This window comes from Oncorhynchus masou, chromosome 6, assembly GCF_036934945.1.
Source record: "Oncorhynchus masou masou isolate Uvic2021 chromosome 6, UVic_Omas_1.1, whole genome shotgun sequence".
NCBI classification, from domain to species: Eukaryota; Metazoa; Chordata; class Actinopteri; order Salmoniformes; family Salmonidae; genus Oncorhynchus; species Oncorhynchus masou.
The window spans coordinates 28,762,779-28,777,860 of record NC_088217.1 but is presented as its reverse complement, the minus strand read 5'-3'; the positions used below and the strand labels follow the sequence as shown (position 1 = coordinate 28,777,860).

Sequence of the window (15,082 nt, the reverse complement as noted above, 5' to 3'; positions counted from 1 at the left end):
GGTCCGTGGGGCAATGCACAATTGGCCTAGCGTTGTCTGGGTATGGGAGGTGTTGGCCGGTAGGGATATCCTTGTCTCATCGCGCACCAGCGTCCTCTGTACCTGCGTCGCTTCCTCTAGCAAATAACTGGGATGTCGGCCCTGCCGGGTGTTTGGAGAATATCATGTGAGTCTTGTTTGTTGAAAAAATCTTTGTCTAATCCGATGTGAGTGATCGCTGTCCTGATATCCAAAAGCTCTTTTCTGCCGTAAGATACGGTTGCAGAAATAAGTTACAAATAACACAAAAAACAAAACACATAACACAATTGTTTGGGCGCCTGTAAAACTGCTGCCATTTCTTCCGGCGCCATTTTACAAGTGCAGCGACGCTTCCCATCCAACCTGATAGAGCTTGAGAGGATCTGCAGAGAAGATTGAGGAAACTCCCCAAATACAGGTGTGCCAAGCTTAGAGCTCATACTCAAGAAGACTCAAGGCTGTAATCACTGCCAACTCTGCTTCAACAAAGTACTGAGGAAAGGGTCTGAGGGTCTGGATTTAATTAATTTTAGAATAAGGCTGTAATGTAACAACATATGGAAAAAGTCAAGGGGTCTGAATACGTTCCGAATACACTGTATTACCTCAACAACCTGGTACCCCTGCACATTGACTCAGTACCTGCACTCATTTTATATAGCCTCGTCATTTTCTTGTGTAACTATTTATTTTGCTAATCTTTTTACTTTTTAACTCTACATTGTTGGGAAAGGGCTCGTAAGCATTTAACAGTAAATTCTAAAGATGTTGTATTCGGGCTACTTCTCTTCCCCCGCATCAAATCAAATCAAATTTATTTATATAGCCCTTCGTACATCAGCTGATATCTCAAAGTGCTGTACAGAAACCCAGCCTAAAACCCCCAACAGCAAGCAATGCAGGTGTAGAAGCACGGGAGCTAGGAAAAACTCCCTAGAAAGGCCAAAACCTAGGAAGAAACCTAGAGAGGAACCAGGCTATGTGGGGTGGCCAGTCCTCTTCTGGCTGTGCCGGGTGGAGATTATAACAGAACATGGCCAAGATGTTCAAATGTTCATAAATGACCAGCATGGTCCAATAATAATAAGGCAGAACAGTTGAAACTGGAGCAGCACCACGGCCTGGTGGACTGGGGACAGCAAGGAGTCATCATGTCAGGTAGTCCTGAGGCATGGTCCTAGGGCTCAGGTCCTCCGAGAGAGAGAAAGAAAGAGAGAAAGAGAGAGAGCACACTTAAATTCACACAGGACACCGAATAGGACTGGAGAAGAACTCCAGATATAACAAACTGAACCTAGTCCCCCGACACATAAACTACTGCAGCATAAATACTGGAGGCTGAGACAGGAGGGCATCGTCCTTATGATTGTGCCATTGATCTCTTCCCCGGCAACACACCACCTCGTGATCGGCTATATTCTCTATCCAGCCCGGAGACCAAGGCCATGGAGGAGTACATTGAGGATTCTCTGGCTACTGGAGGCATCCATCCGTCTGCATCTCCTGCCGGCACAGGATTTTTCTTTGTGGAGAAGAAGGACAAGACCCTGCGTCCATGCATTGACTACCGGGGTTTTAATGATATAACGATCAAGAATCGTTACCCCCTACCACTCCTCTCCTTGGCTTTCAAATCTCTCCAGGGGGCCACCATTTTTTCCAAGCTGGACCTTCGGAATGCCTACCATCTGGTTTGGATACGCGATGGAGATGAGTGGAAGACAGCATTTAACACAGCCAGCGGACATTATGAGTACCAGGTCATGCTGTTTGGACTCACCAACGCCCCCGCTGTCTTCCAGGCCCTGGTAAATGACGTGGTCCGGGACATGCTAAATTGTTTTGTGTTCGTCTACCTTGACAACATCCTGTTTTTTCCCAGTCTGCCCAAGAACATGTTCTCCATGTCAGACAAGTCCTTCAGCGCCTCCTGGACAACCAGTTGTTTGTGAAAGCCGAGAAGTATGAGTTCCAAATGGATACTGAAAAAGTGAAAGTAGTGGTAGATTGGCCTCAACCTACGTCCAGGGTGCAGTTACAACGTTTCCTGAGGTTCGCTAACTTCTACCGCCGTTTAATTCGGGGCTACAGCACCCTGGCGGCCCCCTCTCTGCACTCACCTCTCCCAAAGTACCATTCACATGGTCTCCAGCTGTTGACAGAGCCTTTGTGGACCTGAAGCATTGGTTCACCACAGCACCCATCCCTCAGACAGCACTTCTCAAGACCAACTCCAGGTATCATCAACAAGCGGATCGCCGCCGGACTCCAGCTCCCCGCTACCGCATTGGGCAGAGGGTATGGCTTTCCACACAGGACCTGCCCCTTCGGGTGGAATCCCGCAAACTGTCCCTCCATTTCATTGGTCCTTTTCCCGTCTCTAGAGTCCTTGGTTCCACTGTCTCTTGTTACCCCGTACCTTCCATATTCACCCTACTTTCCATGTGTCTACGATTAGGCTGCAGGGTAGCCTAGTGGTTAGAGCGTTGGACTAGTAACTGTAAGGTTGCAAGTTCAAACCCCCGAGCTGACAAGGTTCAAATCTGTTGTTCTGCCCCTGAACAGGCAGTTAACCCACTGTTCCTAGGCCGCCATTGAAAATAAGAATTTGTTCTGACTTGCCTAGTAAAATAAAGGTAAAATAAAAAAATTAAGCCTTCTGTCTCCAGGCCCACCCCTCCTCCAAGTTTCTCCACGTGTTTCCAGTACCTGGTTGACTGGGAGGGTTACAGCCCAGAGGAGATGTGCTGGGTTCTCACATCCTGGATCCAGCCCTCATCACCAACTTCCAACGCCGTCAACCAGGTACGCGCCCAGGTAGGATGCCAGGTTGCGCCCTGTCATGCTCTGATCTGTTTCACCTGTCCTTGTGCTTGTCTCCACCCCCTCCAGGTGTTGCTTATTATCCCTGGTGTATTTATCCCTGTGTTTTCTGTCTCTCTGTGCCAGTTCGTCTTGTTTGTCAAGTCAACCAGCGTTTTTGTGTCTCAGCTCCTGCTTTTTCCAGTGTCTCTTTTCTCGCCCTCCTGGTTTTGACCCTTGCCTGTCGTGACTCTGAGCCCGCCTGCCTGACCACTCTGCCTGTCCCTGACCTCGAGCCTGCCTATCGCCTTGTACCATTTGGACCTGGTTTATGAACTATCGCCTGTACCCGACCTGCCTTTTGCCTACCCCCTTCTGCTATGTTAAATATCGGAGCTCAATCATCTGCCTCCTGTGTCTGCATTTGGGTCTCGCTTTGTGCCCTTATACAATGTATTGAATTTACCACAATCAAGTTGTAGAAACATCTCAAGGATGATCAATCGAAACAGGATGTGCCTGAACTCAATTTCAAGTCTCATAGAAAAGGGTCTGAATACTTATGTAAATAAGGGTTTTCCGTTTTTTTATTTGTAATACATTTGCAAACATTTCAAAAAAACTTTTTGCGCTTGGTCATTATGTGGTATTGTGTGTAGATTGATGAAGAAAATGTTTTATTTAATACATTTTAGAATAAGGCTGTAACGTAACAAATTGTGGAAAAAGTCAAGAGGTCTGAATTCTTTCTGAATGCATTGTATGTACATGCGGGTATGGGTAAAAGTGACTACTCAATAAGGATAGATAATAAACAGAGTAGCAGCATATGTGAAAGTGTTTGTGTGTGTGTGTGTGTGTGTGTGTGTGTGTGTGTGTGTGTGTGTGTGTGTGTGTGTGTGTGTGTGTGTGTGTGTGTGTGTGTGTGTGTGTGTGTGTATGCATGTGCATGTGTGTAAGAGTTTATGTATTGTGTGAGTGTATGTGTGTGTTGAAGTGTCAGTGTAGTATGTGTGAGTCTGTTAAGTCCCAGGGTTCTTAGTTTAGTGATGCATTTGAAGGGCACTATGGTGTTGAATGCTGAGTTATAGTCAATGAACAACATTCTCACATAGGTGTTCCTTTATTCCAGGTGGGAAAGGGCAGTGTGGAGTGCAATAGAGATTGTGTCATCTGTGGATCTGTTGGGGTGGTATGGGAATTGGAGTGGGTCCAGAGTGTCTGGGATGATGGTGTTGATGTGAGCCATGATCAGCATTTCAAAAGCATTTCATGGCTACAGACGCGAGTGCTACGGGGTGATAGTCAATTTGACAGGTTACCTTGGCGTTCTTGGGCACAAGGACTATGGTGGTCTGCTTCAAATATGTAGGTATTACAGACTGGGTCAGGGAGAGGTTGAAAATGTCAGTGAAGACATGTGGATGTACTAATACAATCTTTCTTGGAGGGGCCTATTCTAGAGGGGGCTTCAGCATTGTCTCACCCCTCCTTGGAGCTGCCCATGGGTAGTAGTATGAGAGGAATACACATGAATGACAAGACAAACTCCATAGCTCTGTTCCAGTTGACTTTAATTGCATTTGTATTTTTTAAATTGTCTATAGCTGTCAGAAACACACATTCTCATATGTTTGCATAGCACATTTCCCTGTCAGCTTTTTGTATTTTGAGCAGAGCGCAATGTGCAGAGTATGTGGGGCAGCAAGGGCAGTATTCAGCCATCAATCCCATTGGTGGTCCCTCTCTGGCCTGATATTTGACATTGAGAGTTCCATGGCGCTATACAGAAACATTTTCCCTTTCCAACTGTTCCTTATCAATGTCCACTGTCTCTCAAAGCTACATCAGATTGTGTCCTTCTACTGGAGAGAATATGTCAGAGAGGGATCACTAAAACCCTGTTGCTTTGTTAAGCCACTTTCTATTTCCCCTTGATGAATGATAAGTTCAGCTACAAAACATGTTATGTAAGGGATTTCAATGTAAATTAAGGCCTCAAGTGATGTATCAATAAAAATGTTTGATTTGCAGCAGGAGCCACTCAAGTTTGCATTCATTCCCTGCTTGATAGCACTATCATGTCTGTGTATGCTCATGTAAGGCTGTCTTTGTATTTTTTCTTCAATGAGGAATGATCGGTTATTAAAAGTAACCCCACGGTCACATCCTGTGACTAAGTTTGCTATCTAAGAGATTTCTTCAAGTTTTAACATTGCACAAATATCTACTACAGGCTCTCTGCGCAACAGAAAATATTAAGGAGCTTTAAACTATTTATTTTACTTCTTGCTTTTCTTGTTTCCATCTTTTGTGTTGTATTGTTACATCTAATCTGGAACAGGCGATTGGTACCTAACTATTCTAGTCATCCCTGCCATTCCTATCATGGTCCCTTTCATTCCTGCCATGGCTGCCATCTATCTCGCTCCTCTCCTTCTCCGTCTTTGACTCCTTCACCACCTGGAGGAAGAGAAGAAGCGAAACAGACCTCAGTCAAATTACATCACTTCCAGCAAATGCTGTATAGTGAAATTACACTGTATAGTGAATATCATCAAGGGGGACATGGAAAGTATGGAACACATTTTCTTCATACCAGGAAATGTTTAGAACGTTTACCTCTCCATCACGAGTCTCCACTGTCTTAATCACCACAGGCTTCCTTTTAGGGGTGTCTGGGGTGTGGTCATAGGCTATGAGGGGATAAGTCTGATTGAGTAACATTGATACCATGCATGATCATTTATATCAATTTAATCAATTATAGATATGTTAAATCTAAAGATGATACTGACAAGTATCTGTGTATTTGCTTGGAGAAGGAAATAAAGTAATAGTAAAAGAGAGAGAAAAAAATACTAGTATTATTGGCAATATGATGTATCTCACCCCTATCACCACTACGGCCGTACTGGGAGGGATGCATGGGAACAATAATCCTAAAGAGAAATGAAGCAATAGGATGTTAGCTCAGCAACATATTCATAATCAAACACAAGTAAGGATGTCCTAACCCTTATCCTCCTCACCTGCTCTCCTCTCCCTCCAGCAGCTTGCGGTAAGTGGCGATCTCTATGTCCAGGGCCATCTTGACATTGAGCAGGTCCTGGTACTCCCTCAGGTGGCGGGCCATCTCGTCCTTCAGGTGGTGCATCTCCTCCTCCAGGCGACCCACGTTGTCCTGGTAGTTATTGGCCTCCACGCCAAACTGGCCTTCCATCTCACGCATCTGCCTCAGCAGAGCCTCGTTCTGAAAAATACACACATACTGTACATATGAGGACAATTGTTGGGGGAAGATTCTGTGGGAGATTTTGGGGGGAGGGATTTTGCTCACTCGCATCATCCTCTACTTACATGCATGACCCACTTGGGTGATTCATGGCTGGCAGCCATTTTGGGCTAAGCCTGAGATCAATGTACTCTAGTTCCTCACTCAGCCAGTGTAAACTGGGGGTGATTACAAATAAATAGGAAGGTTCTGTGAGGCCTCACCGTGCTCTTCAGTGCATCGATCTCACAGTTGAGGGACTGCATCTGCCTCCTATGCTCATTTTGCTCCTGCTTGGCCTGCCTCAGAGCATCAGTGTTACGCTTGGCAGAGTCCGTCAGGTCAGTAAACTCCGGGAGCACAGAAAAAACACAAATAAGGATAGGTGTTACTCTGTGTGTGTGCATGCATGAGTGTGTGTGTGTGTCTGTGTATTGTTCCGCCCTCACCTTGGACTTGTACCACTCCTCAGACTCATGCATGTTCTTGGAGGCAATGTTCTCGTACTGGGCCCTGATGTCCTTGAGGGCAGCGGCCAGGTCAGGCCTGGCAGTCTGTTCCACCTCCATCTTCATCTGCTGGGTCTGGACACTCACTTGCACGTCCTGGATCTCCTGAAAAGACAGCAGAGCAAGTGAGAAGTTTAGTGGGAAAAAAGTCCTCTAAATGGCAGGTACAATCCAGAAAGGTATGATGCAAATCAACTTTAGTGAACTATTCACAAAAATATGTACAAAACTAAATGCAAGTAGGAGCAGATCAGCATACCAAATGAAAGGTAATACACCAGGACCATAACATGACCATCAAGATCACAGTTTGATTGTTATTCATAAGGATCATAGTGGACTATAATGGGCCATCACAAAGATCATGATTTGTGCTCGACCGTCTCAGCAGCGGCATCTACCTCTTCATGCAACTTTTTGAGGAACTCAATCTCATCCATCAGAGACTCGATCTTCCTCTCCAGCTCCAGGCGAGACAGAGTTGCATCATCCACGTCCTGGTTTTAGATCAAAGTACTATTAGTAAGCAATTCATCAACCCCCAAACAGGTAAACACATGTTATTGTCTTGGTTAGATAACACTCAACAGTCGGTAGGTTGCATGTGGTAATATATCAACAATGCAGTGCTATCAATATTGTCTTTTGTCATTGCTATAACCCACTGGGCACAGACATCAATTCAACGTGTATTCCACGTTGGTTCAACATAATTTCATTGAAATGACGTGGAAACAATGTTGATTCAACCAGTGTGTGCACAGTGGGAAGTATCCTGGGTTGTATTCATTTGTGCAAACCATAGAATAATGTTTTGCATTGAAAACAAGCATTTCTTATTGGAGCAGTTCAGATTAGTTCCTCACCGTTTCAGCCTCTTTGTTTCTGTTTGGTTCTTAGTGAATATACCCCTGATTTCCAGGTTCTCAGAGCTGCCAAGTTATCATAATAATTAGCTCTATCTCAGCGAACCAGGAGATGTCACTGTTATGCAGGGCTAGGAGGACAAATATGCTTTGGGTTGGGCCCTGACACCGTAACTGGTGTGTGATTCAATCAGACTTTTACAGTCAACTATCGACTCGCTGCCCAACATATTGATTTGGTGTACAGTGTGATGGTTAGAGTCTAGGGTGTGTTTACTTTGCGGAAGACAATCAGGTTACTCTCAGCCTCAGCCCTCTTCTGATTCTCCTCGTCCAGCCTGTATGAAGAGGGTGGGGGGTTAGGGTGTGGTCACACATACAAGGAGAACATATACGTTACAATCATGCATAGGCCTACTGTTGTAAATTCATGTTGTAATTTCATGTTATCTATTTAGGGGACTCCTTAGAATAAATAAATACATTAATGGAAAATAAATATACATTACATGAAATATATAAGACAATATATTTTGTAGTTAATAAACACACATCCTCTGTATCTCTTTAACTTTTTTATATTGTTTACAATGCTTGGGCTTTAGTCTAGGTTAAGTCCTGCTCTGGACAAAGGAAGCTGAAGCATTGGGACAGGGCTGAACACAGTGCTAATTGCATAAGTGCTATCCAAGGTGTCATCCCAAATGGCACACTATTCACTATATAGTGCATCCCCTATATGGCTCTGATCAAGAGTAGTGCATTATATAGGGAATAGGGTGTCATTTGGGACACAGACCGAATATGTCTGACTGGGTATCATAGGCCTCCTCTGGAAGAAGCATAAACTGGCAAAAGAAGCCTCTGGATCAATTTGGTAATTCACAAGTCCTGTAAAAGGGTTAGGGTTAGCGTATCCAATGGGGTCAGCAGCTGCTACTCCAAACAAATGTTGGCAAATCACTTGTTAGAGGTCATGTGGACTGCACACACCCTGTTTTAATCCTGACAGCTCTGGGCATTCTGCCGCCAAAGACATAACTATGTAAGCCTATAGTATACTGACTGGTCTGACTAAGCCTTCCCTTTCCCAAACGTGAAATATACTTTATGCTTCCTCATCTCATCTTTCATTTATGCCGTGTTGAAGGGGTCCTTTTTTCCTAATGGGGTCCCTGGCACTGTCCCATCAGCACAAGGAGGCACTGAACACCCACCCCCTAATGGAGCCACTTTCATTGAGTCACATAGATTTTTCCAGATACAATTTTCTCCCCGCCTACACCCCATTTCCCGACCCCTCCTCTTCCTTCTCTTCCACCTCCTCCCTCTCTCATCACTCTCCCTACTTCTTTCCTGGCTCCACCTTGTGCACAGTCTATCCATCCTCTTCTGTCATCTCTCAATCTCTCTCTCGGTCAGGGATGTGTATGTGTATTTACATGTAGCTAGTGTGTTTCTACAGAAATTGTAACTCAAGTGGGGAAAAATACTGTTTCCCATAACTGGTTGTCCGATTCTTCTATATGTTAACTTTCAAAGCTAAATATTGTGATTTGGTTTGAAAGGGCTGGTGAAACTGTAGCGTAATTTCGAATGACGTGTTATTGTGTCTATATTTAAATTCCATGTTTTATTGTGTCTATATTTAAATTCCATGTGTTATTGTGTCTATATTTAAATTCCATGTGTTATTGTGTCTATATTTAAATTCCATGTGTTATTGTGTCTATATCTAAATTACATGTGTTATTGTGTCTATATTTAAATTCCATGCATGCAGGGACTTTCATCTTCCTTTTAATTAAATGTGTTTCATTTAATGAAACTGCATGTACTGGATGTGAGGGTTTGCTGCCTCATCTCATCTTTAATTCATGCCGTGTCACAGGGTTCCTTTTTTCCCAATGGTGTCCCTGGCACCGCCCCATCAACACAAGGAGACACTAAACACCCACCCCCTAATGGAGCCACTCTTATTCAATCACATTGATTTAACCAGATGCTATTTTTCTCTGCGTCTACACAACCTCTCCCTCTCTTCTTCCTCCTCTTCCTCCTCTTATGCCCCCTCCCTCTTATCCCCCTCCCTACTTTTTTCCTGGCGCCACCCAGAGCGCAGTCTATCCATCCTCCTCTTCTGTCATCTCTCTCTCTCCTTAGGGCTGGGAATAGACATGGGGAGTGTTTGTGTATTATTATGTAACTAGTATGTCTACAGAAATTGTTCCGATAATCTAACTCAAATGGGGAAAAATACTGTTTCACAGAACAAGTTGTCTGAATGTTCTCAAATTTAAGTTTCAAAGCAAAGTATTGTGGTTTGGTAAGAAAGGGCTGACATATCTGCAACATCATTTCAAATCAAATGTACTGTGTCCATACTTACATCCAAGTTTCATCTTCCTTTTAATAACATTTCTTGATTTAATAAAACAGATTTAGTAAAATAATCTGCAGATGCTCAACAAATGCTGAGATGGTCAGGGAAAGTTTGTAAATACTGCCAATGTAGACATGTTCGGCTAATGTACAAATGTTCTGCTACTGTATCCAATGCCATGTTTTCCTTGGTGTTCCATTCATTGCTTGGTTATGATATGCTGAAGCACTTCATCTAGTTTTTTTTGTTGGATCTTCTCCATTGCCATGACATTCAGCATGCACACACACACACACACACACATACACACACTGCAGTAAACCACAGTGTGGTAGTATGCTGCAGTGCTTTTGTTCCCGACCTTCCAAAGTGCCACGCCCCAGCTAGACAACCACTGCTGAGGGGAGAGTGGTGGTGATGTGGTGAACGTCACAGACTGTCCACAGTCACACGCCCTGCCCATGTCCCCTCCCTGACAGGCTCTGCCCAGAATGTGACAATCAACATCAGAGCCCAAAAAACAGCCAGTCCCCTGCCACCTCTGCCAACTTTCGAAAATACACTTCCAATTGTTACACCCCCCTTTCCAAACACCACTACCACCCAAAATGTATCTGCGTCACTCATGCACATCCCCAACTATAACCCCCCACCTTTCTTACCCTAACCCTCACTTCCCAAATCTACCCAAACATCCTCCATACCCCACCCCATCCTAACCTCCCTCTTCCTCCTCTGTGTCACCCACCTCTGTTTGAGGAGGTTCATGTCTTCGGCCAGGTTGTCCCTCTCAACCTGGTACTGGTCCCTCTCCTTGCCCACGTGGTCCAGCTGGCGCCTCAGCTCCCTCAACTCCTCCTGGAAGAGCTCGGTGGCCCGGTTGGGCTTTCCCTCCTGCAGCTGGCCCTTGAACTGGCTCAGCTCTTGCTGCAGCCCGCTGTTCTGCTGCTCCAGGTAGTGCACCTTGTCAATGAAGCTGGCAAAGCGGTCGTTGAGGTCCTGCAGCTCCACCTTCTCGTTGCTGCGGGTGGCCAGGAACTCGGCGTTGACCGCATCGGCCAGCTGGAAGTCCACCTTTTCGTAGGTGAGACGGGGCAGCTGGGTGCTGGAGCGCTGCCGCTGCTGGTGGTGGTAGTTGGAGGAGCGAGAGGACACCACAGGAGACATGGAGCGCATGTAGCGCCCGCTGGACATTGGCTTGCGGGAGTTGACAGACAAGTAGGAAGGAGAGTAGGAGGACAAGGAGATGGGGTTGGGGACCCCGAACGTGCGGCGATAAGAAGTGGAGGCGCGGCCTGAATGGTGGATCATTGAAGGGTGGCTCATGGTTGAGGTTTGGTGGTCTCTAATTCTTACTATCTATCTGTCTAGCTCTCCTTCTTGCTGTCTCTGTTTGTTGGAGCCAAAGGTGCCTCGGAGCAGGGAGTAAAGCAACAGGACGTCCGACTGAGGAGTGCCGGAGCTTTTATACACACGACATCCCATCCTCCTCACCCCCACCCCCACACCCGCTGCCTCTCTGCAAACAGCTCCTCCTCACCCCCACCCTCCCTCTTTTCTAGTCTCCAGATCCCCTGCCTCCTTCCTCTATCCATCACTTCACAACATACATGCAGTCTTAGGCCACACCCCAGCCTACAGTAGCTGGCCCTCCTCCCCTCCATCCCTGTATTCTCTCTCTCTCTCTCTCTCATTTTCCATCTGCACCTCCCTTTTATCCGTAGCACATGGCAGGAGGCCAAACTGTCTCCCACGTTAATGCCTCTATCTCTAAAGATGTCTCCATCGCCAAGCCCTCCTCCCTCTCCTCACCTTGACAGCTGAGACAGTGTATCCTCTGTAGGATGCTGTGTCTGCTCCCTGTAATTTTTTTCTCCACTTTTCCTCTCTTGATTTATCAGTACATCTCCTCCTGTTGCTCTGTCCCACTCCTTATCACCATCCTCTTCTCTTTCCCCGTTAATGGTCTTAATTTACTGTTACTGTAATGGTAGAAATACATAAGCCATTTTAAAGATGTTCAACAAAGTAGTTTGTCCAAATAAATCCACAAAACAAAACATGTCTTTATTATTCAGTTTCTTATATGACAAAGCTCATTTGGTTATCACTGCAGAGCGGAATGTATTTCCTCACCCTGTCTTCCCTTTATTTCCACTGTAATGGAATATTATATTGATATTCTGGGAGGCGAGGGCAGAGCAACTACGGTGCAATTCTATCCCGCATGGCTAGTGTGCACTGACTGGTATCGAGTGATCTGTGTTTGAATCCTATTTTGGAAATTAGGTTTGGCGAGATCTCCTCAGCAGCTGAACAGATTTCAGAGGAACACTTTGTTTTGTGTGGATCCAGTCATGTCCTCTGAGCCCAGACACAATGACAACATCAACATTTCATATTTTCATTTTTTTGTGTGGGTACTTTGGGTAAATCATGTTTTTATTGAAACAAAAATAATCAAATACATCAAGCTTAACCTACAGTACATGGATAGACTCTGGACTGAGTAAGGGACAGATCGAAATGTACTGGGGGAGGGGTAGTCCAAACATTTTTTGTTGCTTTGTGAAGAGTTGTGTGTTTTTTTCTAGGTCACAGGGGAGGGTAGTGCGTTTCTTACCTGGTTTACATTCGCTTTTCTGCTCCTATTTTCCCTATAAACAATGGCTTGACTTACTTTTGATACTACCCTAATAAAGTTTAGAAACATTTCTGAAGGTTTGGTATGGGGTGGCTATAATTAAGCTTTAGCTATTGCAGGCCTATGATATGACGGCAGTGCGCCCCGTTTTTTTACTCCTATTTTTTTTATTTAACCTTAACTAGGCAAGTCAGTTAAGAACAAATTCCTATTTACAATGACAGCCTCCCCGGAAAGCCAAACCCGGACAACGCTGGGCCAATTGTGCGCCGCCCTATGGGACTCCCAATCACAGCCAGATGTGATTCAGCCTGGATTCGAACCAGAGACTGTATAATCTAACAATATAATCGAAAATGAACAAATTAGCCTCCTACTGTATGTCTATATCTGTATAGCAGACGCAGTAGCCATCTGACATAAATAAATGCATGTCAGCGTCAGCGTATCTCTATCGCTCTCTCTGGGGTTACATATATATGTGTGTGTCGAGAAGCCCTAACCCCAGAGAGAGCGATAGAGATACGCTGACGCTGACATGCATTTATATATAAGGCAATGGGTGGCTACTTTGAAGAATCTCAAATCTCAAATATATTTTGATTTGTTTAACACTCTTTTGGTTACTACATGATTCCATATGTGTTATTTCATAGTTTTGATGTCTTCACTATTATTCTAAAATGTAGAAAATAGTAAAAAATAAAATTAAAAACCATTGAATGAGTAAGTGTGTCCAAACTTTTGACTGGTACTGTATATTAAAATATCAATATCATAGAATAGACACCTAAGCCTGCTGTATAGGCATATGCATGCAATGATTTTAGGAAATAGCCTCGAAACACAAGGAATACTGTTTTTGTAGTTTGTTATTGCTATTTTTAAGGGCACGTAAATGTGGCCAACGTTGTCACACCTGATCTATTTCACCTGTCTTTGTGCTTGTCTCCACACCTATCCAGGTGCCTGGCCATCTTTCTCATTATACCCAGTGTATTTATACCTGTGTTCTCTGTTTGTCTGTTGCCAGTTTGTTTTGTTACGTCTAGCTTTTGTTTCAGTGCTCCTTTCTGTCTCCAGTTCCTATTCGTCTGGAGGTTGAGAATTTTTTAGTCTCTATCTATTTGTATATGTACAGTGCATTCAGAAAGTATTCACACCACTTGACTTTTTACCACATTTTGTTACGTTACAGCCTTATTCTAAATGGATTACATTTTTCTTAAATCATCATCAATCCACACACAATGACAAAGCAAAAACAGTTTCTTAGAAATTCTTATCAATGTTTAAAAAATAAAAAAAACAGAAATTACCTTATTTACATAAGCATTCAGAGACTGAAACCATGAGACTGGAAATTGAGCTCAGGTGCATCCTGTTTCCATTTATCATCCTTGAGATGTTTCTACAATTGGATTGGAGTCCACTTGTGCTAAATTCAATTGATTGGACAAGATTTGGAAAGGCACAACTGTCTATATAAGGTCCCACAATTGACAGTGCATGTCAGAGCAAAAACCAAGCCACGATGTGAGCTCTGAGACAGGATTGTGTCAAGGCACAGGTTTGGGGAAGGGTACCAAAAAATGTCTCCAGCATTGAAGGTCCCCAAGAACACAGTGGCCTCCATTGTCCGTAGAGCTCCGAGACAGGATTGTGTCAAGGCACAGGTTTGGGGAAGGGTACCAAAAAATGTCTGCAGCATTGAAGGTCCCCAAGAACACAGTGGCCTCCATCATTCTTAAATGGAAGAAGTTTGGAACCACAAAGACTCTTCCTAGAGCTGGCCAAACTGAGCAATCGGGGGAGAAGGGCCTTGGTCAGGGAGGTGACCAAGAACCTGATGGTCACTCTAAATGAGCTCCAAAGTTCCTCTGTGGAGATGGCATAACCTTCCAGAAGGACAACCATCTCTGCAGTACTCCACCAATCAGGCCTTTATGGTAGAGTGGCCAGACGGAAGCCACTCCTCAGTAAAAGGCACATAATAGCCCGCTTGGAGTTTGCCAAAAGGCACCTAAAGACAAGATTCTCTAGTCTGATGAAGCAAGTCGGGTTCAGCCTTGGGAGCAATTTCCAAACATCTGAAGGTACCAGGGAGGGTGTTTAATTTATTTTACAGGACAGCTCGGAAGCTCTGGACTGGGGACCGTCGCTGGATGCTCTGGACTGGGGACCGTCGCCGGAAGCTCTGGACTGGGGAAGCGCACTGGAGGCCTGGTGCGTGTGGCCGGCACAGGTGGCACCGGACTGGTGACACGCACTTCAGGGAGAGTGCGAGGAGCAGGCACAGGTGGCACCGGACTGGGGACACGCACTTCAGGGAGAGTGCGAGGAGCAGGCACAGGACGCACCGGATTGGGGACACGCACTTCAGGGGGAGTGCGAGGAGCAGGCACAGGACGCACCGGACTGGGGACACGCACTTCAGGGAGGGAGCGAGGAGCAGGCACAGGACGCACCGGACTGGGGACACGCACTTCAGGGAGAGTGTGAGGAGCAGGCACAGGACGCACCGGACTGGGGACACGCACTTCAGGGAGAGAGCGAGGAGCAGGCACAGGACGCACCGGACTG

General features: G+C 45.2%; 1 protein-coding gene across 1 annotated transcript; it reads right to left on the bottom strand.

The window, feature by feature from the left end:
• Positions 1-4,389: 4,389 nt before the first annotated feature.
• prph (peripherin) lies at positions 4,390-11,260 on the bottom strand. Its single transcript, XM_064967189.1, has 9 exons — positions 10,604-11,260; positions 7,750-7,810; positions 7,008-7,103; positions 6,547-6,711; positions 6,322-6,447; positions 5,856-6,076; positions 5,716-5,765; positions 5,446-5,519; positions 4,390-5,286 (listed from the first exon to the last, which is right to left on the bottom strand). Exons 1-9 carry the CDS (start codon positions 11,179-11,181, stop codon positions 5,188-5,190), a joined length of 1,470 nt encoding a protein of 489 aa, XP_064823261.1. The 5' UTR covers positions 11,182-11,260; the 3' UTR covers positions 4,390-5,187.
• Between the last annotated feature and the right edge of the window lie 3,822 nt (positions 11,261-15,082).